Raw genomic sequence first — 27,595 nt, 5'->3', positions numbered from 1 at the left:
AACGTTAGTGGCTTGTAAATAAGTTGTGTCACCGTTACCGTTTCCACAATTGCCGCCTCCGGAGAGGCAGGTTGGAGGGAGGGCCCACAGCAGAGCAGGCTGGGGCCAGCCACCATAGGAACCGGTGGCTACCCTCTGGAGGGGAAGGACAGATCCCGCTCGGGTAACTTGTGCTGGACTGGGGTCAAGGGGTGCTGCCTGGGCTTTAGGGGCAGCATCAGGGCCAGGTTGCTTGGGTGGGAGAGAGCGGAAACCGTAACCGTACACCGTTTGCAACGTTTAAGAACTGAACCTCCTGATTTGGGATGATGCCATAAATTGTATATATGTTACCGTTTTTTATCTTTTTCAGAAAAACAAAAAGGAAAATAAAACCGGTGTTGGACGGGCAGCCCGAGGACGGTCTGTGTTTTGCTAAGGGGGAATGTGACGCCCTGGGCAAGCCAGGGGTCACAGGTCACAACACCACACGCACCCCACATTCCCTGCAGGAACACCCAAGCTACCAAAATCCTTGTTGCCTTCCTCCAGGGGCTGATGTCCACACCAGGGGGTGGACCAGGCGGTTGGCTCCGCCCACCGAGGAGTTCACAGCCCTGGAGGCGGGAAGAACCAGGCAGTTGAGTGGAGGAGTTGAGCTCAGGCAGGGCTTGAGAACAGTTAGGGAAGTGAAGGAGTAAACAGTGAAGTGGTAGAGGAGCAAAGGAGAGAAGCTGAAGTGCCAGAAAAGTGACAGTAGTAAAGCCTGAAGTTGGTCCGGGTGTGTGCCCCGGACTGTGACAGCAAGGTCAGCAGACGGGGGTGATAGTCTGCAGTGGGACTGTTTGGAGGTTGCTGGAAGGACCGCGGACGGGTGGTGACCCGGCGGTACTGGAGCAGTATACGAAGAACAGTCAGCACCAGGGCAGGGGCCTTTCGGATCCCGGCAAGGCTAGGAGTCGCCATAATTTGCCAAATCCGTCAGTGAAGGGGACGTCTGTCTCCTAACAACCAAGTCCCGATTGAAGGCAACAGCCCGACCGTGAAGGGGAGACACCGCCACCGCCAGGGCACCAGTTTCCCAGGGCCAGCGCCTGCGGGCAAAGTAGGGCTCCTTCAGCCCAGCTTGAAGCCGAGGAGCGGGTAACCGGTGGGGACCCATCGCTACCAAAGAGACTTTCATAGGTGCAGGGAAGAGACCGTCACCGCTAACTGCAGGGAACATCAGCACCGTGAACCGTCCGAGGGACCCGTCCAACCAGCCGTTTGTTTACCGAGAACTGTGTCGTGTTTACTGGCTGAGTGAGTACCTCCGTGCCGTGCGGCACAGCGCTGTCCCTGCGCCCCTGCACCTCCACAGGCCCCATACCCGCCTGTCCACCATCCCAACCCCATCACCGGGCCCCGGGAGCACCACAACCCCTACCCACGGAGGGCACATCAACAACTGGCTGCTCCATACCATCACTCCCGGGCTCCTCGTACAGAGCAGCGGTGGTTTTAACAAATCACCACAACCGTGGGTGGCGTCACGGACAATAAACTATCCCAAATCCCAATCCCCTTTCACTCACGGGCGAGGAGCGCCGCTCGAGTCCCCGGGATCCGGCCCACCGCTCGAGCCACCGAGCAGCGGCAGGCCGCAGCAGCCGCGGCAGCCGGACCCGAGCAGAGGGAGAGCGCGGCGTCCCCTCCTCCGCCCGCGACACAACAACAAGCCGGGAGCGGACTCCTGAAGTTGCAAGCACAGGTAGTCCACCATCCAACACAGGTGCGGGAGAAAGACAGAGACCACCAGCCGGGTGGAGGACCAGACTGCAGCCGGCTGCGAGCACCAACCACCATCACCTTGGTTTATCAGAGACTCGTGTGTTTACTAATAGTGAGTACAACAGCACACTCCGGTCGCCCATATCCCTGCACCGCCAAACATACCCTCAACGGGTCCTGGGGCCACCATCCCTACCCACGCAGGGGTTAACAACTTTCTGCCAAACATCTCACCCGGGTGCCCTGTATCTGCAGCGGTGGTGTCCACCTTTACCACATCCCGTGGGTGGCGTTACGAACTTAACATGGCTCCGGCCGTACATCTACGTCCCCAAACCACAACCCCCCTTTCAGTTGAAGTGACCGCGAGACCCCCGGGTCCGGAGACCCTCGAGCCACCCACTGAAGGTCTGGATCCGAGCGGCTCAACTGCCGAGCACGGGGTGGTGCAGGTGCACAACCATAGAATTTCATCACAAACTGTATTCACCTACGTAGACCTTCTTTCCGGAGATTCGTAGATGTTCGGATACGTTGTTTTCTGTATTGCATTATGGCTCCATATTTTTTCGCCACCTCCGGTGTAGTTTTTCTTCCATACGCCAGGATGACAGATCTGCAGCTGCATCATTACTCTGCATGTCATGTTTGTGTATTTTTCTCTAGCTACAAGGGACATATACCTCAACTTATGGTGGAGATAGAAATCCCCAGTCCTGAGAATATTTCATTTTAACTCCAATGAAAATTTTCCATCGTGCGCCCCAACCGCCGTGACATGTATACGGCCGGTCTGCAGCCTGATCTACCGCCTGCGCTGACATTTTGCCTCTTACTAAAAGGTTTGCATTTAAAACAGGAAATATTGTAGCGATGGTCCGGACGGAGTATTTAGCGAATTACAGCCGCGAGGAAGCGCTTTATATTTTCTTCCCATCGCAGCAGAATGCCCAGCGCTGACTTTTTTATGGAAAGCCCTGTCTGATGTTCTTAATAAATTCTTAAGATTTGCAAAACGTTCAAAGTTGCTGCTTTTTCATAGGAGTTTCTGCAACATTTGGAAAGTGCGTGTCTTGAAAGAATCACAAATGTATTTAAGGACTCTATGTACAAAGATAAAGCCTATTTTTACATCAAGCGTTCATTGCACCCGCGAGGAATTTCCATGCTACCAGCTATTTCCAGCTATCGGCAAAGCATGCATACAATTTAATAGGGAACAAGCCCCTCTGGCAATACATCATATTGTTTACTTATTTATTTATTTTTGTTGTGTGGTCAGCTATTGACTATTATATGCACCAAATAGATTCTTATCAAAATTGATCACCAAGTTCCAGTGACTACATAGAATGTTTATAGGTCCTTTAAAGGGGTTGGACAACCCCTTCTCATTCACCATGTTTTCCCCCATTTAAAATTGAAAAAAAAAAATGCTCACCTCCTGTACCCTCTCCATTCCAGAGAGGAGACTGGCGAAAAGATCCATAGAACTGGAGAAATATGTAAACTTAAAGGGGTTGTCCACTATTACATTGATGGCCTGTCCTGATTAGTCGGTGTCCGACAACCCGCTCCCCTGCCGATGATCTGGCTTCGGTCCCGGCGGCGGCAGCAGACAGCCGGAAATGTTCAGTTCCGGCGCTGCTCCGTCTTCTAATAGTAGTCACCGGGTACTGCACATCAACCTCCTATTGATTAGAATGGGAGGTAGATGTGCAGTTCCTGGCCGCGACTGTGACGCCCTGGGCAAGCCAGGGGTCACAGGTCATCACACCACCACACCCTACACCCCAGTTAGGAACACCTAGGCAACCCAAAATCCTTGTTGCCTTCCTCCAGAGGCTGATGTTCACACCAGGGGGTGGGCCAGGCGGTTGGCTCCGCCCACCGAGGAGTTCACAGCTCTGGAGGCGGGAAGAACCAGGCAGATTAGCTCAGGGGGAGCTTGAGAAGGAGTCCAGTGAGGGACGTGAAGGAGTAAACAAGTAGTCAGGTGAAAGTAGAAGGAAGTGAAGTGGTAGAGGAGCAAAGGAGAAAACTGGAGTAAAGGAGTAAAAGTGACAGTAAGAAAGCCTGAAGCTGGTCCAGGTGTGTGCCCCGGACTGAGACAGCAAGGTCAGCAGACGGCGGTGACTGTCTGGAGGGGTGACTGCTCGGAGGTTCCTGGAAGGACCGCGGACAGGTGGTGACCCGGCGGTCTGGAGCAGTGTACAAAGAACAGTCAGCACCAGGGCAGGGGCCTCTCGGACCCCGGCAAGGCTAGGAGTCGCCATAATTTGCCAAATCCGTCAGTGAAGGGGGACGTCTGTCTCCCAACAACCAAGTCCCGATTGAAGGCAACAGCCTAACCATTAAAGCAGAGACACCGCCACCGCCAGGGCACCAGTTTCTGAGGGCCAGCGCCTGCGGGCAAAGAGTAGAGCTCCTCCGGTCCAGCTTGAAGCCGGGGAGCGGGTTACCGGTGGGAACCCATCGCAACCATCAACAACATAGGTGCAGGACAGAGGGACATCACCGTCACCTACTGGGGAAAGCAAGTGCAGCCGTCCGTGGGAACCGTCTTTGCAGCCGTGTGTTTTACCGAGAACTGTGTCATCGTCTCAGGCTGAGTGAGTACCACAGTGCCGCAAGGCACAGCGCTGCCCCCGCGTCCCTGCGCCCACCAAGCCCTGCACCTCCCACCTCATCACTGGGCCCCGGGATCACCAACCCCTACCCACGGAGGGGCAACACAACAACTTGCTGCTTCACACCATCACTCCCGGGATCCCCACACCAAGCAGCGGTGGTGCTAACAAATCACCACAACCGTGGGTGGCGTCACAGACAATAGACTATATCCCAAAAACCCAATCCCCTTTCACTCACGGGCGAGGAGCGCCGCTCGAGAACCCCCGGGATCCGGCCCACCGCTCGAGCCACCACTGAGCAGCAGCAGCCGGACCCGAGCAGAGGGGTGAGCGCAGTGCTGGCACCCTCCTCCCCGCCCGCGACACGACCACTATCAGAAGACAGAGCAGCTCCGGAACTGAGCATATCCGTTTGTCTGCTGTGGCCACCGGGACCGGAACAGATGATCGGCAGGGGTGCGGGTTGTTGGACTCTAGCCATCAGACATTAATGACCTATCCTTAAGGATAGGTCATCAATGTAAATGTAGGGGACAACCTCTTTAAAGTAATGGGAAGTAAACCACTTTAATTGGAACTTACCATATTGAAAATGGAGGCAAATCTGTAAATATGTTTTATAGCAAAATGGCCTGGGCAGATCCATGTGTATATGCTGAAATGTCCATCCTCGTTTCATCTCCATTATCCTGGTAGATGGCATCAAATTTTTAGCAATAATGTCTCGGTACATTGTCCTTTTGATGCTTCTTTCAATTAAATTACATTTGCCAATGCGGTATGCTGAAAACAAAAACCCACACCCTGATGTGGGTGTTTTTTGGGGTTAATTTGCCTTTTGACCTCCATATATGGTGTGTATTATGGCCTCCAAACAGTCTAACTTTGGTCTTATCAGACCAGACTACACTCTCCAGGTATTTCACAGGCTTGTCTAAATGTTGTTGTCACACTACAAGAGTGGTGAGTGCAGTCAGATCAACTGAAGTCTGACGCAGAACAAAAAACACATCACTATATCACCACAGACAACGGGGGACACCAGGAATACAATTACAATGGTGGATCCTGGCGCTAGTGAGAGGGTAGATGGGACACCTCCTATCCTCACCTGTAGCTATCTCTACTCTCCTAGCCAATCCCTTTACGGTCTCCGCAACTGTCGCCGAGCAGCACCCTCAGACACTGGGAAACCCCATAGATGCCCTGGCTAGTGAGAGACAGGTGAGGTTCACTAAACCCACCGCTGCACTAATAAGACAAGAGGGTAAGGAGGACAAACAACCAAACTGAAGAAGATCCAACTTCAGGACAAACCCACAGCAGCTCCTTCCACCCAGGCAGCCACAATACAATGGTTTTGTATAATCAGCAAAGCTTGCTGGGAAACCTAGCTATTTAATCACAAGGGAGTGTGTCTACAGAGCAGCAGCAACTGACCTGAACTGCTGGAGAGCTGCTAGCAGCAAAACTGACATTAACTATTTCAGAACCAAAGGAAATTAAACAACATTTAAATGTAGGGTTCCAGATGGAGATGAGAGGCGCCAGTCCTAATGCTGCCACTAGTTTCCAAAAACAGGGAGATGACCCTGACAGTTGTTGAGTAAACTTTAAATACTCCCGAACCTGCTTTTTGTTTACCAATGGAGTCTTGCGTGGTGAGTGTGCATACAGGCCATGAAGGTTGAGTGCATTACTTATTGTTTTCTGTGAAACAATTGTACCTGCTGATTCCAGGTATTTCTGTAGCTCTCCACAGGTGATCGTAGGCTCTTGAACATCTCTTGTGATAACAATTTTTATTACTTTGTATAAAATCTTATAGGAAGCATGGCTTGTTTATGGTTAAATTATGTTCTTCCCACTTTTGGACTATGGCCCCAACAGGGCTCACTTGACACTTCAGTAGTTTAGAAATTCTTCTGTACCAATGCCATTAGTATGTTTATCAACAATAAGGTTGTGAAGATCTGGAGACAGCTCACTGGTTTTACCCATCATGAGATGTTTCTTGTGTGGCATCTTGATAAACATCACCTTTTCATAGGCCATCAGTTAAACCAGCTGATATTATTTTTCACTAAGTGGCAGGATTGCTTTATAATTACTGATAGATTTCAGCTGGTGTCATGACTTTCAATATCTGCGTCTAAATTCCTTTTTTTTTGTATGATATTATTGTGGAGTCTTTGAAACTTTTTCCCTTTTATTTGCATTTTTTCTTATCTATCTGCTACATTGTAGATTTTTATTTTCTAATATCAGCAGTACAGAAATCTTGTTTTATCTCCCTTTGTCGTGCTTTTGGGTTTACACACAGGTTTTGTGACCGAGCTGAAAAAAAATATATATTTAAAGACTTTCAAAAATAACGTTTGTGTTGATTTGATTTGTTGATTTCGAGCGAGCGCTCACGCTGAATTTTAATTTCCTTCAGAGCCGAGCTTATACTCCTGCGAATCTGACGTAAATCCTTGCGGAGACGATGCCTTCTGTAATCAAACGAGCACACCTGCTTTTTGTCACTGTAAGACCGGCTTCCAAAGAAACTTAAAGAACAGACAATGTGAAGGTAGGTGCCTCTGATCGCGTGTCAAATGAAAAAAAAAAGATACTCCGGGGGCTCGGATGGGGGGGGGGGGGGAGCGTAAATTTCCATTCTAAACTCTATTGGTTTATTAGAGAGGAAGCTGCAGTCAATCTTTTGGGACAAGTTAATTCTCGAAGCGTAACCTAGGAAAGAATCACATCACATAATGAAGAATTGCCGTAGCCAAAATATAGAGGCACTGCTTTATACATGAAAGGAATTAAAGAATTTAATTCTACAGTGAATTAGCAATGCCAATTAATTAAACCAACATCATAAGATATTGAAGAATTTAATGACAACGCGCATTACAGTCAACATGTCAGTGTCAATATTAACTATATAATATTAATATTCTTTATATATATCGGGGAGCAGAGACTGTTAATCCCTGGATGAATTCAGCAATGTATACAAGAGAAAAAAAAAATAAAAGTGATATATATACTACTACATATCTTATAGGAGCCAGTATTATCATACAGAAGAATGGAGTATAAGGATTTAAGCCTGACTCCAGTGATGTATCACTTATTAGGCTGTGTGCTGTAGTGTCAATACAATCAGTATTGTGTTTTATCAGCAGGAGATTATCACTGCAGGACTAGGTGCATCTGTCATGAAGTCCAGATATTGTGTGTAATCACAAGATATTAGAAGGTAACTAGGAGTAGGGGAACCTAGACTGGCCCTCAAACTAGCAACCCTAAACTGGCCCTTATTCCAGAGGTACGCCAGATGGTGGCAAGGTCTGGACCTCCACTGTAGCCCTAAAGCCTGAGAAAACCTGGTCTAATACCCCCGGGGAGGGCTGGGACAGGAGTAATGAATCCCACAAATTCCGACAGACATGGGAAAACCAAGGCTCAAACTCACTGCAAACATACACAGGAGAAAAGACATTACATGCTCAGGGAGAAATAAAGTACAGGGAGGAAATAAACAAACAACAAGGATATTTCCACAGCACACAAAATAGCATACAACCGTTCACCAACAACTGGATCACCATGCACAAAGACCGGTATAGCTGGAGCAAAGCTGGAGCTATAATCGGCATGAGGTACCAGTTTTCAGCAACTTTTAAAGGGAAGAGGCAGCTGTGATAGGTCTTCAGCAACCTGTGACCCCAGCAGCAATTCACAAGCCAGCAGAAATTAACTCCCGCTAAACTGATCACCAGTGAGCACAACACCGGCCGACGCCCGGCTCTGACAGAGTAACTCAACAGCATCAGGTGTCGTATCAGACTCTATAGTGTGAACACCTTATGAGATTAGAGCAGAACACTGCATGACATACTGATTGTCAGCTTGCTGACAATGCCCAGTGTACACAGAAAGCTGCCAATCATTGGTGTGGGCAGGGTTATACACAGCTTAGTATTCAGAGAATTGCTATATCTACACCAGAGAAAACAGGGATTCCAGTAAAACTGTATCAAGCAGACCAGTAAGGGACACATCACTGGAATAAGGCTTTCATTGTGTTTAATAGGGTAAAAATCACCTGTAATCATGATTGTGCAGTTCAGTCTGATTCTGGCAATACCAAACATGCATCTTTTTTTTTCATTCAAGTGATTAAAAAATAGAGAATAGAATAAAAAATATTCAGAATATTGGAAAAAATGTTTGTTTATTTTTGCTTTGAGTCACCATTTTACAAGATCCATAACATTTTTTGTTTTGCCATTGATTGGACTGAGTGAGGGTTTGTTTTTGCGCTGTGAGCTGATTATTTTTATTGATGCCAATTTCATGTTTATTGAATACTTTGATTTCTTATTATTCCAATTTTTTAGGGAGGTAAAGTGGGCAAGAAAACAAACAAGTCTGCCATTTCTTTTTCTTTACAGCATTTACCGATCAGGTTAATTCCACATTTTAATAGTTCGGACTGTTACAAATGGAACCATACCAAATAAGTTAATTTATTTAATTTTTCTTTTATTTCTTTGTAAGGAAGAAAAAGAGGGGTGATTTGAAATTTTATATTCTATCTATCTATCTATCTATCTATATATATATATATATATATATATATATATATATATATATATATATATAAGTTTTTAAGAAATAGTATTACATTATTCTATAATTTCTATAAATATTATTTCTTTTTTTATTTTTTATATATATATATATATATATATACTAGCTGTACAACCCGGCTCCGCCCGGGTTAATTACTGCTGTTAACAAAATAGTCTATCTATCTCTGTCACTTTCCCTGTCTGTCTCTTTCCCTCTCTTTCCCTCTCTTTCCCTGTCTGTCTCTTTCCCTCTCTTTCCCTGTCTGTCTCTTTCCCTCTTTCCCTCTGTCTCTTACCCTGTGTCTGTCTCTTTTTCTGACTCTTACCCTGTCTGTCTCTTTCCCTTTATTTCCCTGTCTGTTTCCCTGTGTCTGTCTCTGTCTCTTTGTCTGTCTGTCTCTTTACCTGTCTGTGTCTGTCTCTTAACCTGTCTCTCTCTTACCCTCTCTTTCCCTGTCTGTCTCTTTCCCTGTCAGTCTGTCTCTTTGTCTGTGTCTGTCTCTTTGTGTCTGTCTCTTACCCTGTTTATGTCTGTTTATCACCCTGTCTGTGTCTGCCTCTTTCCCTGTCTGTGTCTGTCTCTTTCCCTGGCTGCATTGTGACACACCAACATTCCATATAAGGGCGTGGCTGCGCATTCTTCTGAAGTTCTGGCTGCACTCTGGCTCCCAGCTTCATTCGCTTTAATGGAGGCAGGTTTTTTGGTGAATAACTGTAAAGTGCGGGGTTAAAATTTCCCCTCAAAACATAGCCTATGACGCTCTTGGGGTCCAGACGTGTGAGTGTGCAATATTTTGTGACGGTGCAGATGCCAATCCCAGACCTACACACACACACACACACACACATACACACATTCAGCTTTTTATATATATATATATATATATATATATATATATATATATATATACATATATATATATATATATGTTTTTAAGAAATATAACATTTTACTTATTTAAAACTATACATACTGTATACAGTATGTATAGTTTACATTTTTCCATTTCTTTGACAAGTCCACCACTCTAAAAGACCGTCTTTAACCCATTTTTAGGAAGCCTTCTGTAAGTTGTCTTCATATTTGCATTCTTTAACTTGATGGATGTTTCAATAATGTTTTCAATGTGAGAGTTATAAGAAAAGATGAAGTTCAGCAAAGATATCTGTGTATGGAACTTCTGGTTTAGTCCCATTGATCTGAAAGAACAGCCGGCCACCCGCCAGATCTAGAAGAAAAATGGACCTGGCGCGCTGACTGATTGGATGTCTAAGTGGAGTGTTTGGTTGGGTCATTTCCGTGACGTGAAGATCTATAGTGTAAATGTAAATCTGACCTGTCCCTTTCAGGGTTCAGCCTCATTGAGGTTGTGGTAATTAGATTCTGTACGTGTCGCTAATTCTTGCCGGCAGATAGAAAGGAAATCTAGCAATCTTAATTTGAGAAGCAACCAAGAAGTTGACAAATGTAGACCATGTTCACGTCACAATCTGAGTCTAAATTTACAATTTCTATTATTTTTTCTTAATTAAAAACATATGTTTGTGTTCAAACTTTTATTTTATCTTTCCTTTACCAAAAAGGGGATTTAAACACTTTTATATAACACTTAGTTTCCATACATTGCTTATTGAACTCTATGTAAATGAACTAAAAAGAATGAAATGAAATTCAATGAAAGAAAAGAAAATTCAATTTGGCATAAAAGAAGGTCAAACATAAAAAGAAGTACCGTATACAGTTTGGGGCCACGTGTGGCGCTTAAATACCAAGACTATTTTAGTATTCAAGGCGGAAGGTGCCATAGCTATAAGGACTTGGGTGCTCGGTACTCTTAACTATTGATGAGTGGGCACTACCATGCTCGGGTGCTCAGTACTCCTAACTAGTGATCACTGATGAGCAAGCACTACCATGCTCAGGTGCTCGGTACTTGTAACTAGTGATGAGCGGGCACTACCATGCTCGGGTGCTTGAAACTCGTAAGTAGTGATGAGTGAGCACTACAATGCTCAGGTGCTCGGTACTTGTAACTAGTCATGAGCGGGCACTACCATGCTCGGGTGCTCAGTACTCGTAACTATTGATGAGTGGGCACTACCATGCTTGGGTGCTCTGTACTCATAACTATTGATGAGCGGGCACTACCATGCTCGGGTGCTCTGTACTCATAACTAGTGATGAGCGAGCACTACCATGCTCGGGTGCTCAGTACTCCTAACTAGTGATCACTGATGAGCAAGCACTACCATGCTCAGGCGCTCGGTACTTGTAACTAGTGATGAGTGAGCACTACCATGCTCGGGTGCTTGGTACTCGTAAGTAGTGATGAGTGAGCACTACCATGCTCAGGTGCTCAGTACTCGTAACTAGTGATGAGTGGGCACTACCTTGCTCGGGTGCTCAGTACTGGTAACTAGTGATGAGTGGGCACTACCATGCTCAGGTGCTCAGTACTCGTAACTAGTGATGAGTGAGCACTACCATGCTCGGGTGCTCAGTACTGGTAACTAGTGATGAGTGGGCACTACCATGCTCAGGTGCTCAGTACTGGTAACTAGTCATGAGCGGGCACTACCATGCTCAGGTGCTCAGTACTCGTAACTAGTGATGAGCGGGCACTACCATGCTCAGGTGCTCAGTACTCGTAACTAGTGATGAGCGGGCACTACCATGCTCGGTACTTGTAACTCATGATGAGGGAGCACTACCATGCTCGGGCATGGTAGTGCCCGCTCATCACTAGTTATGAGTATGGATCATAGTAATGCTTGGTCAACACTACTTGACTCCTCTAAACCTCATTACTGTTTTTCTGGTTGACTCTCACTGAACAGGAAGGGAAGGCATCTAGTTTTTCAATCACTTGACCTTTGAAAAATTGAGTGGCTGCAGCAATTATGCGGGCTTTACACGAGTTGACCGATTGTGCGATTTCACGATCGATCGATCCCGCCCCCGTCGTTTATGCGTCACGGGCAAATCGCTGCCCGTGTCGCACAAAGTCGTGCAACCCACGTCACGTACTTACCTGTTGTGTTACCTCGCTGTGGGCGGCGAACATCCTCTTCCTGAAGGGGGAGGAACGTTCGGCGTCACAGCGAAGTCAAACAGCCGCCGGCCAATAGAAGCGGAGAGGCGGAGATGAGCGGGACGTAACATCCCGCCCACCTCCTTCATTCCGCATAGCCGGCGGGAGCCGCAGGACGCAGGTAAGCTGTGTTCATCGTTCCTGGGGTGTCACACGGAGCGATCTGTGCTACCCCGGGTACGATGAACAACCGGTGCCATTTTAATTAAACAATATTTTAAAACTGAGCGACGAGTACACCACTCACGATTTGTAAGCGATTCTGCGTCGCTCAGAGGTGTTACACGAGACGACGTCGTGAACGATGCCGGATGTGCGTCACGAAAACCGTGACCCCGACCATGCATCGCACGATAGATCGTCTCGTGTAAAGCCCGCATTAGTTGTGTGAAATATCTGTGTGCCGTCCGATTTTTCTCGGAAAACACACAGAGCCATAAAGTTTCATGGATCTATACACAGATTTGTCTAAATCACGAATCCCTTTGTGAGATCCATGTAGTCAGAGCACATCCTATTCTGAGCTGTGTTTGCAGATCAGACGCAGTCATACAAGTCAATGAGGATCCGAGAAACAGGGATGCTGTCATGTTTCATTGATCTGTTGCGTAGGAATCAATTTGAATATAATTTAATTTATATAGCAAAGTCCAGGGATCCTTTGGGCTTGGGGGGAAAAATAAAACGAATTCAACATGGATGACAACTGGGAAAAAATTGTTCGATTCCTCATGGATCGTAAAATTCACAATGGATTTGTGAATATAGTCTAATTGCCTACATTCACGTATCTGTGTGAGGCTGGGCATGTGAAAATCGACAAGACTAAATACAGTTTGCTATATTAAAGAATTGCAATGCATCCGTAAATATCGGAGTCCTGTCTGTGCGCTGTTACATTTTTCCCCCGATTGCACTCAAACCCAAAATACGGTTGTCTGAACTTGTCCTGAGATTTTAAGAAATTGGCCAATTTTTTTCTCGGGTATCATCTTGGCTTCTCCCATTATATTTCTCATCCATTTTTTGTTACATGGTCGGTCATATGGGTTTGATCTGTTTTACATGGATCCACATCGACGTTAATGCTCGAGTATAATTTGCATTATGCATGAGAATAGGATGTGTTCTGAGTTTCCTGTGTGACGCCCTGCACTATCAGGTCGTCACAGGGTATTGTGCAATCTGCCCTTCTGCATGGTATCCACATCCTCCTTGGTTACGGATCCCTGGCCTTCGGTGTTGCTAAGAGCAGAGCCAATCAAAATCCTAGGAACACTCTGCACCACACCCACCAGACACACCAATGGGTAGCCTGAAGGGAATAGGGGGGTTGGTTGGGAGGGTCAGGAGTGTCAGGAGTAGTCAGTCAAGGGGTGACTCTCGTGAGGAGAGGTCGCAAGTCGTTGGAGGAGGTTAGGAGCTGGGCTCCTCAGTTACTAGGTGGCAGACGTTGGTCTGGGCCTGGTAGGAGCTGGAACCCCGGTCTCAGGGGATCGTGTCAAGGGGCACGGATCTGCCGAGGAGGGCAGCCGGCGGCCTTGAGCCATCTTCAGGCAGGGGCCAGGGCATGACGGGGTACGTGGACCCTAAGCCGGGAAGTAGCTTCATGCCTCGTGGTAATTTACCCAATGAGGGTGAAGTCTTCATGATTTATCCTCAACCCGCTCCAAAATCAGTGTACTAGCGCAACGAGGGGGATGGACTTTCCCAAAACACAATCCAGAAAATCCCAAGCGTGAACCCTGAGAGCAAGCTCACTCCGTTAGCTATACGGGTGAGCGGGACCCGACTAGTTCTACACTACAGGGTCCAGCTAGTGAAGAAAGTGCCACGGGAAAGGTCATGGGCCAACAAGCAACACCAACGGCACGGATCCAAGCATGCTCCCTCTCTGCTGCAGCGGTGCTCAGACTTCTGGTTTACAAGTTGTCGGTGTCAGTATTCTTGGACTGAGTGAGTACGACACAACCGTTTCCTCCCCAATGGCACCCCTTCACTACCATCACCGGGTCCTGGGGCAACCCCCCTACACCAACACCTTGCTGCCATACCACCGCCACCGGGTGCTCCCAACAGCAGCAGTGGTACTCAATCTTACCACGCACCGTGGGTGGCGTCACGAACTGTTTACATTCTAAACTCCCCTGTAAATACTCCCCCCTTCTTTACATTCGAGTGTCCGCACGACCCCCAGGTCCGGAGACCCCTCGAGCCACCGCGGTTTCAGATCCGAGCAGCTCGGCTGCTGGCACAGGGGCGGTACACATGGACCAGAGCTATTGACTAGTGTTGAGCGAGTAGTTGACTATTTGCACTCGCTATGCTGTTAGCGAGTACTGTCCGCTACTCGCATATTCGTTACAAGTAGCGGGCACAATGTATGTCAATGGGAAATACTCTTTAAGTAGCGAGTAACCCAAAAGCCGTACTTTTCGTGTGAGTAGCGAATAGTACGACTTTCGGGTTATTCGCTACTAGCGAGTAGTGGACAGTACTCACAACATAGCGAGTATGAATAGTCAGCTACTTGCTCAACACTAATATTAATCCTTTTGGGTCAGTGCATTGTCGTACAAAGCAACAGTCATCATTAGGATGTGTAAAATTAGCCTTTTTTGAGTCATTTCAAGTATTTAAAGGGTTGTCTGCAGCTTTAACATTGAAGACCTATGGTCATCCATGTCTGATTGGTAGGGGTGTGACACCTGGCACCTCTGCCGATCAGCTATTCCCGGTATAGGGGGCAGCCGGAATTGCTCAGTTGCAGAGTTGCACAGCACAGTTACATCTATTCTTTCGTCGGTGCGGCTGGACATTGCATATCCGCCACCTATTCAAATCAATAGGGGGTGGATGTGTGGTACCCCGCTGTGGCCACTACTCCATTGATGGACCTGTGCTATGCAGCTGCACAACTGAGCACTGCCGACACCATGAACAGCTTCTCGCCGGAGGTTCCTGGTTTTGCACCCTCACCGGCCAGACATTGATGATCTGTCCGAAGAATAGCCCATCAATGTTAAAGTTATGCAGAATGCTTTTAATATAGCCGTAATCAAGGTAAAGGCAGGACATCCTTAAAGAAAAGGATAGAAGGATGTGTGATCTGTTTTAAGTCCCAAATCAGTATTAACTTTTGACTTATTTGCATGAAACATTGTTGGATACATGTTATCTAGAGTAAGGTGGGCTTTGCACGCTGCGACATCGGTAACAATGTGTTACCGATGCTGCAGCGATAGTCCCGCCCCCGTCGCACGTTCGATATATAGTGAAAGCTGCCGTTGCGATTATTATCGCTACGGCAGCTTTACACGCACATACCTGCCGTGCGACGTCCCTCTGGCCGGCGACCTGCCTCCTTCCTTAGGGGGCGGGTCGTGCGGCGTCACAGTGACGTCACACGGCAGGCGGCCAATTGAAGTGGAGGGGCGGAGATGAGCAGGATGTAAACATCCCGCCCCCCTCCGTCCTTCTCATTGCAGCCGGGAGGCAGGTAGGTGATGATCCTCGCTCCTGCGGCTTCATACACAGCGATGTGTGCGGCCGCAGGAACAAGGAACTACATCGTACCTGTCGCTCCCCCGGCATTATGGAAATGTCGGAGGCTGCAGCGGTGATACGATAACGACGCTTTTGCGCTCGTTCATCGTATCATCTAGGATTTACACACTACGACATCACAAGTGACGCCGGATGTGCGTCACTTTCGATTTGACCCCACCGACATCGCACCTGCGATGTCGTAGTGTGCAAAGCCCGCCTAAGTTTTGGAAGCCCTAGCTGTGCAGATCTTCCTTTCTATATCTTATATATGTGACGTTATACCTCTATTGATCGAGGCATAAAGCATATGGAGCTCTTTGAAGAAATGAGCATACAGCGTCCCATCACTAATAAGTGTGACTATTGTCAGCCCGGTGGTTCTCTCCGCTCTGCGCCAGAAAGAAGTCATCATGAATTCAGCACGGATTAGTGAAACACAGGCTTAGAAAGCACATTCTCTCCCGAGTATCCTGTGGGATGGAAGATAATGTTTCTGGTGCCGCTGCCAGAGATGATTATTGAGAACGGGTTTTTCAGCCATAGAAAGTGAAGTTTTCTTTTTTTTCTCTCCAAGAACACCTAAGATGTTACATGAAGTTGCTGCAGGTCTTGAGAAGCTTAAGCTTGAGAATTCATAAAAGAGTTTGGATTCAGATATTTTCCGAGCACATACTTTTTACGGACTTGTATTTTCTACACAACCTTAATAATACAGGATGCAAAAGAATTGGAAACTGATTGATTTTGTCAATTGTGGACTAAAATATCATGAGGGTCCACCATCCGTGCATAAAGAACATGTCCACGTCTACTTTTAATTGCATCGTAATCTATGCTATCAGCTCAGCACATGGGACACGTCATCATCATCAATCATCAAATGGTTATGTGAGGATCACAACATAAGAAAATATAACTATTGCAAGTGATTAACTCCAAATGAGGATCCCATGGTACAATAGTGGGCCAGTCTGACCCTAACTACCACATTATTACTTATAGGGGTTTTCCCCACTAACAAAATTCATTTTAATCAATACATCTTGGAATAATAATAATTTCCACAATTGGATGAGTTTAATTTTTTTTTCCTGTTCTGAGATATTCTTATATATGTGTCCCTGCTGTGTACTATGTAATGGATGTGTCTGACCATACAGGTACATGGTCTGATCATAACCCATTTGCTTGGAAGGGAAGTGTGGCACCCCTGAGGCTTCAGTCGCCACAGAGGTACTGCATCTCAGCCAGAGATGTGGTGCCCCATCCCTGGGTAAGGAAGAGGTCATCCACTGGTATACACACAACACCCTCACTCAGCAACACTCCATCAGACCAGAGTAATGTCGGCCGCTGGAGGGTGGAGTCTAGTTGGTGGGAGCAGCCTGTAGAAAGTTATTCGGTAGGAGCAGTAAAAGAGTGAAGACCTGTCGTCCGGAGCTGGTGCAGCTTGATCCAGGCACAAGAGAGAAGGGGTCCTAGAGCCCACGGGAAGTGTGCCATACACCTGTGGTCTCGTTCCACATACAACATATCGAAGTGTAGGGACTTGGCTGCAGACGGGGATCCTTAGACTAGAAGAGAATAACCAACGTGCTCATCTAGTAAAACCAGAGGCTAAGGATACAGCTAGTACCGAAGCCAGCTCTGCACGCGAGTCCGCTGGAAGGTGACCACATAGGGCCAAGGGACAGAGTTTCTAGCCACCCTGTAGGGTCTGCGGACACCGCCTCAGGGCACTGTGTGCGTAGGTGTCGCAGGCGGAGGAGGGGACGCCGCGCTCTCCCTCTGCTCGGGTCCGGCTGCCGCGGCTGCTGCGGCCTGCTGCTGCTCGGTGGCTCGAGCGATGGGCCGGATCCCGGGGACTCGAGCGGCGCTCCTCGCCCGTGAGTGAAAGGGGATTGGGTTTTGGGATAGTCTATTGTCCGTGACGCCACCCACGGTTGTGGTGATTAAGTGGACACCACCGCTGCTCTGTCTGGGGAGCCCGGGAGTGATGGTACGGAGCAGCCAGTTGTTGATTTGCCCCTCCGTGGGTAGGGGTTTTGGTGATCCCGGGGCCCAGTGATGGGGTTGGTATGGTGGACAGGCGGGTATGGGGCCTGTGGAGGTGCAGGGGCGCAGGGGCAGCGCTGTGCCGCACGGCACGGAGGTACTCACTCAGCCAGTAAACACGACACAGTTCTTGGTAAACAAACGGCTGGTTGGACGAGTCCCTCGGACGGTTACGGTGCTGCGGTTCCCTGCAGTTAGCGGTGACGGTCTCTTCCCTGCACCTATGTAAAGTCTCTTGGTAGCGATGGGTCCCCACCGGTTACCCACTCCTCGGCTTCAATCTGGGCCGAAGGAGCCCTACTTTGCCCGCTGGCCCTGGGAAACTGGTGCCCTGGCGGTGGCTGTGTCTCCCCTTCACGGTCGGGCTGTTGCCTTCAATCGGGACTTGGTTGTTAGGAGACAGAGGTCCCCTTCACTGACGGATTTAGCAAATTATGGCGACTCCTAGCCTTGCCGGGATCCGAAAGGCCCCTGCCCTGGTGCTGACTGTTCTTCGTATACTGCTCCAGTACCGCCGGGTCACCACCCATCCGCGGTCCTTCCAGCAACCTCCAAGCAGTCCCCCTGCAGACTATCACCGCCGTCTGCTGACCTTGCTGTCACAGTCCGGGGCACACACCCGGACCAACTTCAGGCTTGCTTAACTGTTCCTTTTCACTTCTTTACTCCTCTTACAAGCTCCTCTCCTTTGGTCCACTACCACTTCACTTCCTAACTGTTCTCTGTTCCGCCTGGTTCTTCCCGCCTCCAGGGCTGTGTACTCCTCGGTGGGCGGAGCCAACCGCCTGGCCCACCCCCTGGTGTGGACATCAGCCCCTGGAGGAAGGCAACAAGGATTTTGGGTTAGCCTTGGTGTTCCTGCAGGGAATGTGGGGTGCATGTGATGTTGTGACCTGTGACCCCTGGCTTGCCCAGGGCGTCACATTCCCCCTTAGCAAAACGCAGACTGTCCTCGGGCTGCCCGTCCAACACCGGTTTTATTTTCCTTTTGTTTTTCTGTAAAATAGAAAAAACGGTAACATATATACAATTTATGGCATCATCCCACAGCGGGAGGTTCAGTTCTTAAACATTGCAAACATTAAAACGGTTAACGGTTACGGTCTCCGCTCTCTCCCACCCAAGTAACCTGGCCCTGATGCTGCCCCTAAAACCCAGGCAGCACCCCTTGACCCCAGTCCAGCACAAGTTACCCGAGCGGGATCTGTCCTTCCCCTCCAGAGGGTAGCCACCAGTTCCTGTGGTGGCTGGGCCACAGCCTGCTCTGCTGTGGGCCCTCCCTCCAACCTGCCTCTACGGAGGCGGTAAATGCGGAAACGGTAACGGTAACACAACTTAGTTACAAGCCACTAACGTCTGTGGTTGCCCTGCAAGTTCACGGGCTTGTCCATAGGAGTTCCTATGCAAAACTTTTCAAACGGTCCCCACGGGGACAACGGTGCCGGCAACGGCCGGTTTCAAATCACGGTTGACAATCAGGTGACTTTCACGGTAATCAATTCTTCATTCTCACAAAAACTTTCAAACAAACACACTGGTGGTCCCAACGGGGACGGTGCAACGATGCTCCGCTGCCCTACTCAGATTCTTCTGCTGAGGCGGACCCGTCCTCCGCCACCAGCATATCAAACATGCACTGACATGCCTGCTGTGACAGGGGTACCCGGTACCCATTTCCACCGGTACGCGGGGTATGGAAAACCACGGGGTCTCCTACATAGCGGGAACGCTCACTTGCCTCTTCAAACTCAGCAGCGGACCCGGGGCTGGGGCCGGAGTCATCATCTCTTGTTCCTGCGCCAGGCGGGTTACCGCCAGCTGCTGCAGCCTCCTGGCCTCCAGCATCCATCACATCAGATCCCTCTGCAGCAGCACGGGGCAGCAGGTCAGGCGAGTTTACACTGAGGCGTCCCAGAAGTAACGGCAAGGATGATGCATAGGTCGAGACTGGGCCGGGCCCCTCAGCCGCAGCGGCCGGTCCTGGTAGGACATAGGGACGTGGGTCACCAGTCGGTTCTGCTACATCTGTTCCCCCTCCGTACATCGGGGCAGTTGCAATCAGCATCTCCACCTCGTTGGTCCACTGCTCCATCATCCTGAAGATCTGATCCTGATGACGTTGGTGGAATTGAATCACCCGGGCTTTCATCCATGCCACGGTCCCGGGCTCGGAGTCTGGCACCATCACTGCCGGGGCTTCGGGCACATTTTCATTACAGGGCCGCGATTCCAGCGGTTCCCCCGGGAACGATTCGGGAACGTCCTGAGTGTCTGCAGCCGGTTGGTCCGCCGGGGTGGATTGGCAGGGTATCGCTACCAGTTGGGCAGGTAGCGGGCCTAGTGGCGGGGCGGCAGCAGCTAACGCGGGTAGCGGGGCGAGAGGCAGGGTGAGCGGAGGCAGGCCGGGCCCCTCAGCTTCAATGGCCGATCCCTCGGGAATACAGGGGCGTGGGTCTCTTACCCGCTCCTCCAAATCCTCTTCCACCTCGCGTCTCCGCATAGCAGCCACCACATCCGCCATGTCGGTCTCCCACTCCTCCAGGAGGAGTTGCATGTGGGCCTGCAGACGGTTACTCAGCGGGACGGTCCGGTCCCTCAACCACGTCGCCGTGCCGGGCGCGGGGGCTTCCTCGTTGGGAGTTGGGTTGTACATCTTGGCAATCGTGCCTTCCAGGAACCCAGTATTGCTGCAGAGTCCTGGCGTCCCTGCTTTTATAGCCGCGGCTACATGCGGCCAGCCGCCATTCCGTCTCCCTTAGCCTCTTTCCAGCCCCTCCTCTATCGGGGCGGGGTTTTGGCCTTCGCGCCTCTGCTACTCGAGAAGACGCTCGAGCGGGAACTTTTCGCGCCAAAGATGGCGACTTCTGAAATTTTCCGGCCGGATACCTCCGGCGGTCACAAGGCGCACCTCTACCCAACGGCAGAGCGGTAAGATCCTGTTCGTGACGCCAAGTTGTCGCAGGCGGAGGAGGGGACGCCGCGCTCTCCCTCTGCTCGGGTCCGGCTGCCGCGGCTGCTGCGGCCTGCTGCTGCTCGGTGGCTCGAGCGATGGGCCGGATCCCGGGGACTCGAGCGGCGCTCCTCCCCCGTGAGTGAAAGGGGATTGGGTTTTGGGATAGTCTATTGTCCGTGACGCCACCCACGGTTGTGGTGATTAAGTGGACACCACCGCTGCTCTGTCTGGGGAGCCCGGGAGTGATGGTATGGAGCAGCCAGTTGTTGATTTGCCCCTCCGTGGGTAGGGGTTTTGGTGATCCCGGGGCCCAGTGATGGGGTTGGTATGGTGGACAGGCGGGTATGGGGCCTGTGGAGTTGCAGGGGCGCAGGGGCAGCGCTGTGCCGCACGGCACGGAGGTACTCACACAGCCAGTAAACACGACACAGTTCTTGGTAAACAAACGGCTGGTTGGACGGGTCCCTCGGACGGTTACGGTGCTGCGGTTCCCTGCAGTTAGCGGTGACGGTCTCTTCCCTGCACCTATGTAAAGTCTCTTGGTAGCGATGGGTCCCCACCGGTTACCCACTCCTCGGCTTCAATCTGGGCCGAAGGAGCCCTACTTTGCCCGCAGGCGCTGGCCCTGGGAAACTGGTGCCCTGGTGGTGGCGGTGTCTCCCCTTCACGGTCGGGCTGTTGCCTTCAATCGGGACTTGGTTGTTAGGAGACAGAGGTCCCCTTCACTGACGGATTTAGCAAATTATGGCGACTCCTAGCCTTGCCGGGATCCGAAAGGCCCCTGCCCTGGTGCTGACTGTTCTTCGTATACTGCTCCAGTACCGCCGGGTCACCACCCATCCGCGGTCCTTCCAGCAACCTCCAAGCAGTCCCCCTGCAGACTATCACCGCCGTCTACTGACCTTGCTGTCACAGTCCGGGGCACACACCCGGACCAACTTCAGGCTTGCTTAACTGTTCCTTTTCACTTCTTTACTCCTCTTACAAGCTCCTCTCCTTTGGTCCACTACCACTTCACTTCCTAACTGTTCTCTGTTCCGCCTGGTTCTTCCCGCCTCCAGGGCTGTGTACTCCTCGGTGGGCGGAGCCAACCGCCTGGCCCACCCCCTGGTGTGGACATCAGCCCCTGGAGGAAGGCAACAAGGATTTTGGGTTAGCCTTGGTGTTCCTGCAGGGAATGTGGGGTGCATGTGATGTTGTGACCTGTGACCCCTGGCTTGCCCAGGGCGTCACATAGGCACGGGACAAGTGGGCGAGAAGTTAGCGCAGGAAGACAAACAGGGAAGGAACATAAGGAAAATGCACCGGTCTTGACCTCCGAACTACCCGGGATCGACTGGAGCCCATCACACTGGAACTCAACACTCCAAAAGTAGTCAATGACTAGTCGTGTTATCTTGGAACCTGCTAGAGTAAGTAAAAACCTTGAGACTGCATCCCTGTGTCTCTCCGTTATTCGCCTGCACCTCCGGCTCTGCACCCCCCACCGTCACTGACTACAACTCCCATCAGCCCTGGGGCCCAGCTCTACCTGTGGAGAGCCATTCCAACTCTGCTGCGTCACCATCTGCTCCAGAGGTCCCATCCCGCAGCGTCGGCTATCCCTGACTGAGTACCACAGGTGGCATTATGAATAACTATCATCATCCCTTGTAAATATCCCCTTTTTATAACGACACCGCCGGGGTCACGGAATCGGGCCTTGCCGCCGCGACATCCCTCCCCCCAGACAAGGAATGGCCCAGTAATGACTGCCCCACGTGCAGGCGTGTCAGAAGTAAAAAAAAGTATACAAACATTACAGCATGCAATTTACAAGAATTCTTTCTTTGAGGTAAAATATTTTTAATAACAGGTAAGGAAATGTTTTACCTCACAAAATGAATCATCTATGATTAGTGATGGGCGGGCCCGCAGATACAAGGGATCGGTGGATCCAACCAGGTTTAAAAAAAATCCATCTATTGATCCCGGTTATCTGGCCGGACACCGGTCCCCATATAAGTCTATAGGCACCTGAATCAGGCGCTTAAAAATGGTGGTAGAAGGGATAGGGAGATTGCAGCAAGCTCTTCATACTTACTGGTCTCCGCGGAGCTGTACACTGCTTCCGGGGCCTCTCACTCTACTTCTGGGGCCGCTCATTATCTTCATACATATGCACCTCGTGTGGATTACGTGGGACCTGGATGTTTTGGTAGTTAATAAAGGGGAGAAGAGGATGGGGGTTTTTTTGTATTTTATTTGAAATAAAGGATTTTTTTGGTGTTTGTGTTTATTTTTTTTTACTTTATCTGTGCTGGGTATCATAATATGAGGGGATCGTACACCAATTATTTTGTTTATTTATTTTTACACCAATATAGAGACAGACAGTATAGAGGCAGACAGTGTGTATGATTGAAAGCAGTCAGACACGAGGTCACCCAGGGTGGGGACGCTTATTGACTGCAACCAATCAGAGACGCGTGGACTGCCAGTGGGCGGGGGAAGAAGTGCATATGCATGAAGATAATGAGCAGCCCCAGAAGCAGTGTACAGCCACACAGATACTGGTAAGTATGAAGTGCTTGCTTTATTCTTGGGTTTTTTTTTGTATTACCCGGGTGGTTGGATCCAGATGGTTACCTGGAGTTACCTAAGAACTCCAGGCCCCGGGGTCAGTGCTTGGGTTCTTTTGAAACCACATGGATCCAGACTTTTACAGTCATGGTCTAAAAAGGTTATATCTTCTCTGTTGACAAAGTAGAGAACTTGGTTCCACTTTCTGTGGTCATGATCCGCTTGTAGACATCTAGCTGCCTGAATAAGTTCATAACCTGTGAGAAACGATGTCACAGATGGTGCAAAAAAAGTAGTAGTCTGCACTGCTGATGGACTCAAGAAATCTAGGGGACGTTCTATGGGATTTGACCATGTGGTTTATTCACTACGCGTTTCGCAGTTGAACCTCTTCATCAGGAGTACGATAATATTGTACCGGTGGGGATGGTGTTTTCAGAGTGATGTGCAGTGTTACTTTTTGGGATTTAAGTCTTAACCTCTTGTTTTAAACCCCAGCAGACATTTTTAGCAACAAGCCATCATTTGGTTGCAGAGTCACCCAGCCTTCCTTGAAATGCTTAGACCCTGTTTTACCCTCAAGTCGTCTATTCCACAATACGTTCTCACTTGTTTCCCCAATATGATATATTTTCTTTATTCCCATATAGATATCAATGAATGCTTACCCCTTGGAAGTTGTTCCCACCATTGTACTAATTTGAAGGGGTCCTATCGATGTTCCTGTGACAGAAACTTCATAGAAGGGGGCAGCAGTTGCACGATCAAAGGTAAATCATAATTTTTCAAAATAATGCTTCTGTTTTACGTTCCCAGGGAACAGTATTATCTGCGCCCAATCGTTCATAGCTCCTCTGTGTATTAGCCCACCCTTTTCCAGGGACATTTATAGTCCGGGTGGGCTTTCCTGCAGTGGCGCATGCTAGGAAACCCACCATATTCCCACCATGGGCATGGGCAGGTGCTGTCAGGATGGATAGAACTGCAGAGTATGGCAGTGATCATTGGGGAAGAGCGTGCAGCATTGCATGGTGGGGGGGGCCCGGATTGAAAAGTTTTCTATGGGGCGCTGGCTCTTCTCATTACACCAATCCAAGGCTTATCGATAGGGATAAGTCCTAAGTTGAAAATTTCTTGTCTCAATCCGATGGTCTAAAATGCCATCACATAAAACGTATGGATTACGAGAATGAATTCTCAATGTACGCAGACTTATATCTAGTTCTAAAGAAAGTCATTAATTGTGTAACTACAGTATGACATCTGGTATATTTCAGACTCAGAAGAACAAATACTCTATGTCGCCAATGACACTGAGGTCCTCGCTTTCAGATACCCCTTTGGCTACAGCACGGATCATCAGCAGATATCTCGTATCGCGCACAACTCTCGGATCACCGGAATGGACATGTATCTTCAAGGCAATATGATTATATGGAGCACACAATTCAACCCAGGAGGAATTTTCTACAATACGTTTCATGGCAGAGGAGGAAAAGAGACCAGAAGTGGTTTAATAGTAAGTTCAATACTTAAGGGTCAATTTGTAATGGAAGAGTAAATCTAAATTTCAGCCGTTGGTTAAAATTTGTCATCTGAAGTTGATGGTCAGACGTCATTGTGCCTAAGTATAATTGGTAGTTTGCACGTTGCGACATCGCTACCGAAATATCGTCGGGGTGACGGTTGTTGTGACGCACATCCGGCGCCGGTAGCGACATCGCAATGTGTAAATCCTAGGAGCGACGATGAACGAGCATGAAACAGTCAAAAATCACTGATCTGTGTCACGTCGTTCATTTTCATAATATCGCTCCTGCTGCAGGTACGATGTTGTTTGTCGCTCCAGCAGCATCACACATCGCTGTGTGTGAAGCCGCTGGAACGACAAACATCTCCTTACCTGCGTCCACCTGCAATGAGGAAGGAAGGAGGTGGGCGGGATGTTATGTCCCGCTCATCTCCGCCCCTCCGCTTCTATTGGCCGGCCGCTTAGTGACGTCGCGGTGATGCCGAACGCACCTTCCCCTTGAAGGAGGGATTGTTCGGCGGTCATCGCGATGTCGCCGACCAGGTATGTGCGTGTGAAGGTGCCGTAGCGATAATGTTCGCTACGGCAGCAATCACAAGATATCGCATGTGCAACGGGGGCGGGTGCTATCGTGCTGGACATCGCTAGCCGATGCTAGCGATGTCTTAACGTGCAAAGTACCCCTAAGTGATCCATGCCCCATCTTCCCTGGTCCAATACCAATGAAATGATAGAAATGAGCGAATATTATATTATTTTTTAGCCCCTTCCCTTTATATATTATGCTTTGGGGACTGGAAAAACTTGCCACATAATAAAAGTCTTTTCTTGACAGATTTGATTCAGATAGAATCAATTTTGGTGTCCAATTCAAGCAAATCTACATGAATGAATTATTAGACATTTGCTCATCTCAAGTACTGTTTGTGTGAATAAGACCTTTTTGGTAAATCCTTGCATTGACTGCATGTGACAGGGTACTTCTCCCATATCACACAATCAACAGAGCGAGAGATGGCTGTTCAATCCAAAGAGCATTTATTCCAAGCAAATCAAATGGTCCATAACATAATCCACAAAACAGAGGGTAAAATTAGTCCAGAATTATGAATATAATCCAATAAGCGATAAATGTCCAGGTCTCTTTGGGGAGCTGCAGCTTTTTCCTCAGAGGTTCAATCTTCCTGCTTCACTCTTGAAGTTCTCAAACAGACTGCCTCATCCCCCAGGTAAGCAAAGAGGTTAGGTGGATTCCAGGCCCTCTCCTCCACACCTAGGGACAGAAGTGCTTCAAGAAGCTATAACCTTGCACTATGGGGGGGGGGGATTACCTACAGACGATACAATGTACACACAAGCAGTACAAATAATGGACAGTGAACCAAGCTTAAAATAGGAATCTGCACAACATGATACACCTCCCCCCATATCCCACCATCACACTGCATTAGAAGAATATTCAATTGTCTTTCCGCGTAATGAATAGAAATTGTAATTTAGTGATTTTCCTTTCAGTGTTCTGAATTTAAAAGACCCCGGGATATCGCTGTGGACTGGGTAGCCGGAAACATCTACTGGACGGACCACTCCCGCATGCATTGGTTCAGTTATTACACCACCCACTGGGCGAGCCTGAGATATTCCATAAATGTCGGGCAAATAAATGGACAAAACTGTACACGACTCCTCACCAACATAGCAGGAGAGCCTTATGCAATTGCTGTGAATCCCAAAAAGGGGTAAGTTGTATATAGGTATCAAAGACCCCAAGCCATTCCGATATGGCAGGTTAGCTTCGTCACTCCAGGCCACTGGGAGCGCCAATCATTGGGGGGCAGATAACCAAGGCACTGTGGTGTGGGCAAAGCAGAGATGGGAAGTGCTGCGGCCCCCTCATTCTATGGATCGGTTAGGACCTTACTTATTATAAATTGATGGTTTATCACACCAATGTGCCACCAAATTTTAAGAAGTGAATGCCTCAGTAATGTTTATCCATCAAGACCTCAACCAATTCTCAGAATAAAGAAACCATTTTGCATTTTTGGATAAGTCTACACCGAGGAACTCGCCTCAAATCTACAACTATGTTACATGCATATTTGCTATGTTACATGCAGATTTTGTCTTCTGACATGCAGATTTTGCTGCAGCTTGTGTCACGGATTACCAGCAAACTCAACCCATGTCATTGGTGGGGAAAATCTGGATCCGATTTATGAGGGGATGCACTGTGGATTTTTCAAAAATTAAAATTTGGAAACTATCCACTTGTGTGAGCGTACTCCAAAAATACAGCGGCTGCTTTAACTTTCTTATAAAACCTTTTCACTATCTATTTCCAATAAGGAGACCTCAATCCACAGAAGCTCTATGTAAGAAAAAGCTGCCATTTTTTTCCCCATGCAAAATAGGCAATGGGTGAATAAAAATACATATTTTTTTGCTCTAAAAGCTCCTGTAGGGCGCAGTCTATTTTTGGGATATACAGTATATATTTGCTGGTTTCAAGCTTGAAACATGAAAACTTGTAGCTACAATTTCTTTGATTCCATCCATCCATCCATCCATTTCATCCATCCATCCATCCATCCATCCATCCATTTCATCCTCCAATCTCATGGTGTAATTTTATGTTTCCCACCTTTTCCAGGATGATGTACTGGACGGTCATTGGAGATCGGTCACATATCGAGGAGGCGGCCATGGATGGCACGTTAAGAAGAGTTATAATACAGAAAAACTTGCAAAGGCCAACAGGTATCTGCAGTAATTCTCTGTAAAGTTGAGCAAAAATTGTTTGCAGGACCCTCTTCCAGCAGCCATATCAGTAGTCCCTC

At 48.7% G+C, this 27,595-nt stretch overlaps 1 protein-coding gene across 5 annotated transcripts in view; it reads left to right on the top strand.

The window, feature by feature from the left end:
• LRP1B (LDL receptor related protein 1B) overlaps positions 1–27,595 on the top strand; it is a 2,012,817-nt gene that overhangs the window by 1,890,263 nt on the left and 94,959 nt on the right. For all 5 annotated transcript variants that reach the window (XM_075317168.1, XM_075317164.1, XM_075317167.1 and 2 more), the window contains exons 75-79: positions 6,823–6,957; positions 23,875–23,994; positions 24,502–24,743; positions 26,271–26,494; positions 27,409–27,515. In XM_075317168.1, coding sequence (XP_075173283.1) covers positions 6,823–6,957; positions 23,875–23,994; positions 24,502–24,743; positions 26,271–26,494; positions 27,409–27,515 — 828 coding nt within the window. The remainder of the gene's footprint in view (positions 1–6,822; positions 6,958–23,874; positions 23,995–24,501; positions 24,744–26,270; positions 26,495–27,408; positions 27,516–27,595) is intronic.

The sequence above is a fragment of the Anomaloglossus baeobatrachus genome, chromosome 7, assembly GCF_048569485.1.
Source record: "Anomaloglossus baeobatrachus isolate aAnoBae1 chromosome 7, aAnoBae1.hap1, whole genome shotgun sequence".
NCBI lineage: Eukaryota > Metazoa > Chordata > Amphibia > Anura > Aromobatidae > Anomaloglossus > Anomaloglossus baeobatrachus.
The sequence above is the reverse complement of the archived record's forward strand: the minus strand, read 5'-3'. Positions and strand labels throughout refer to the sequence as shown.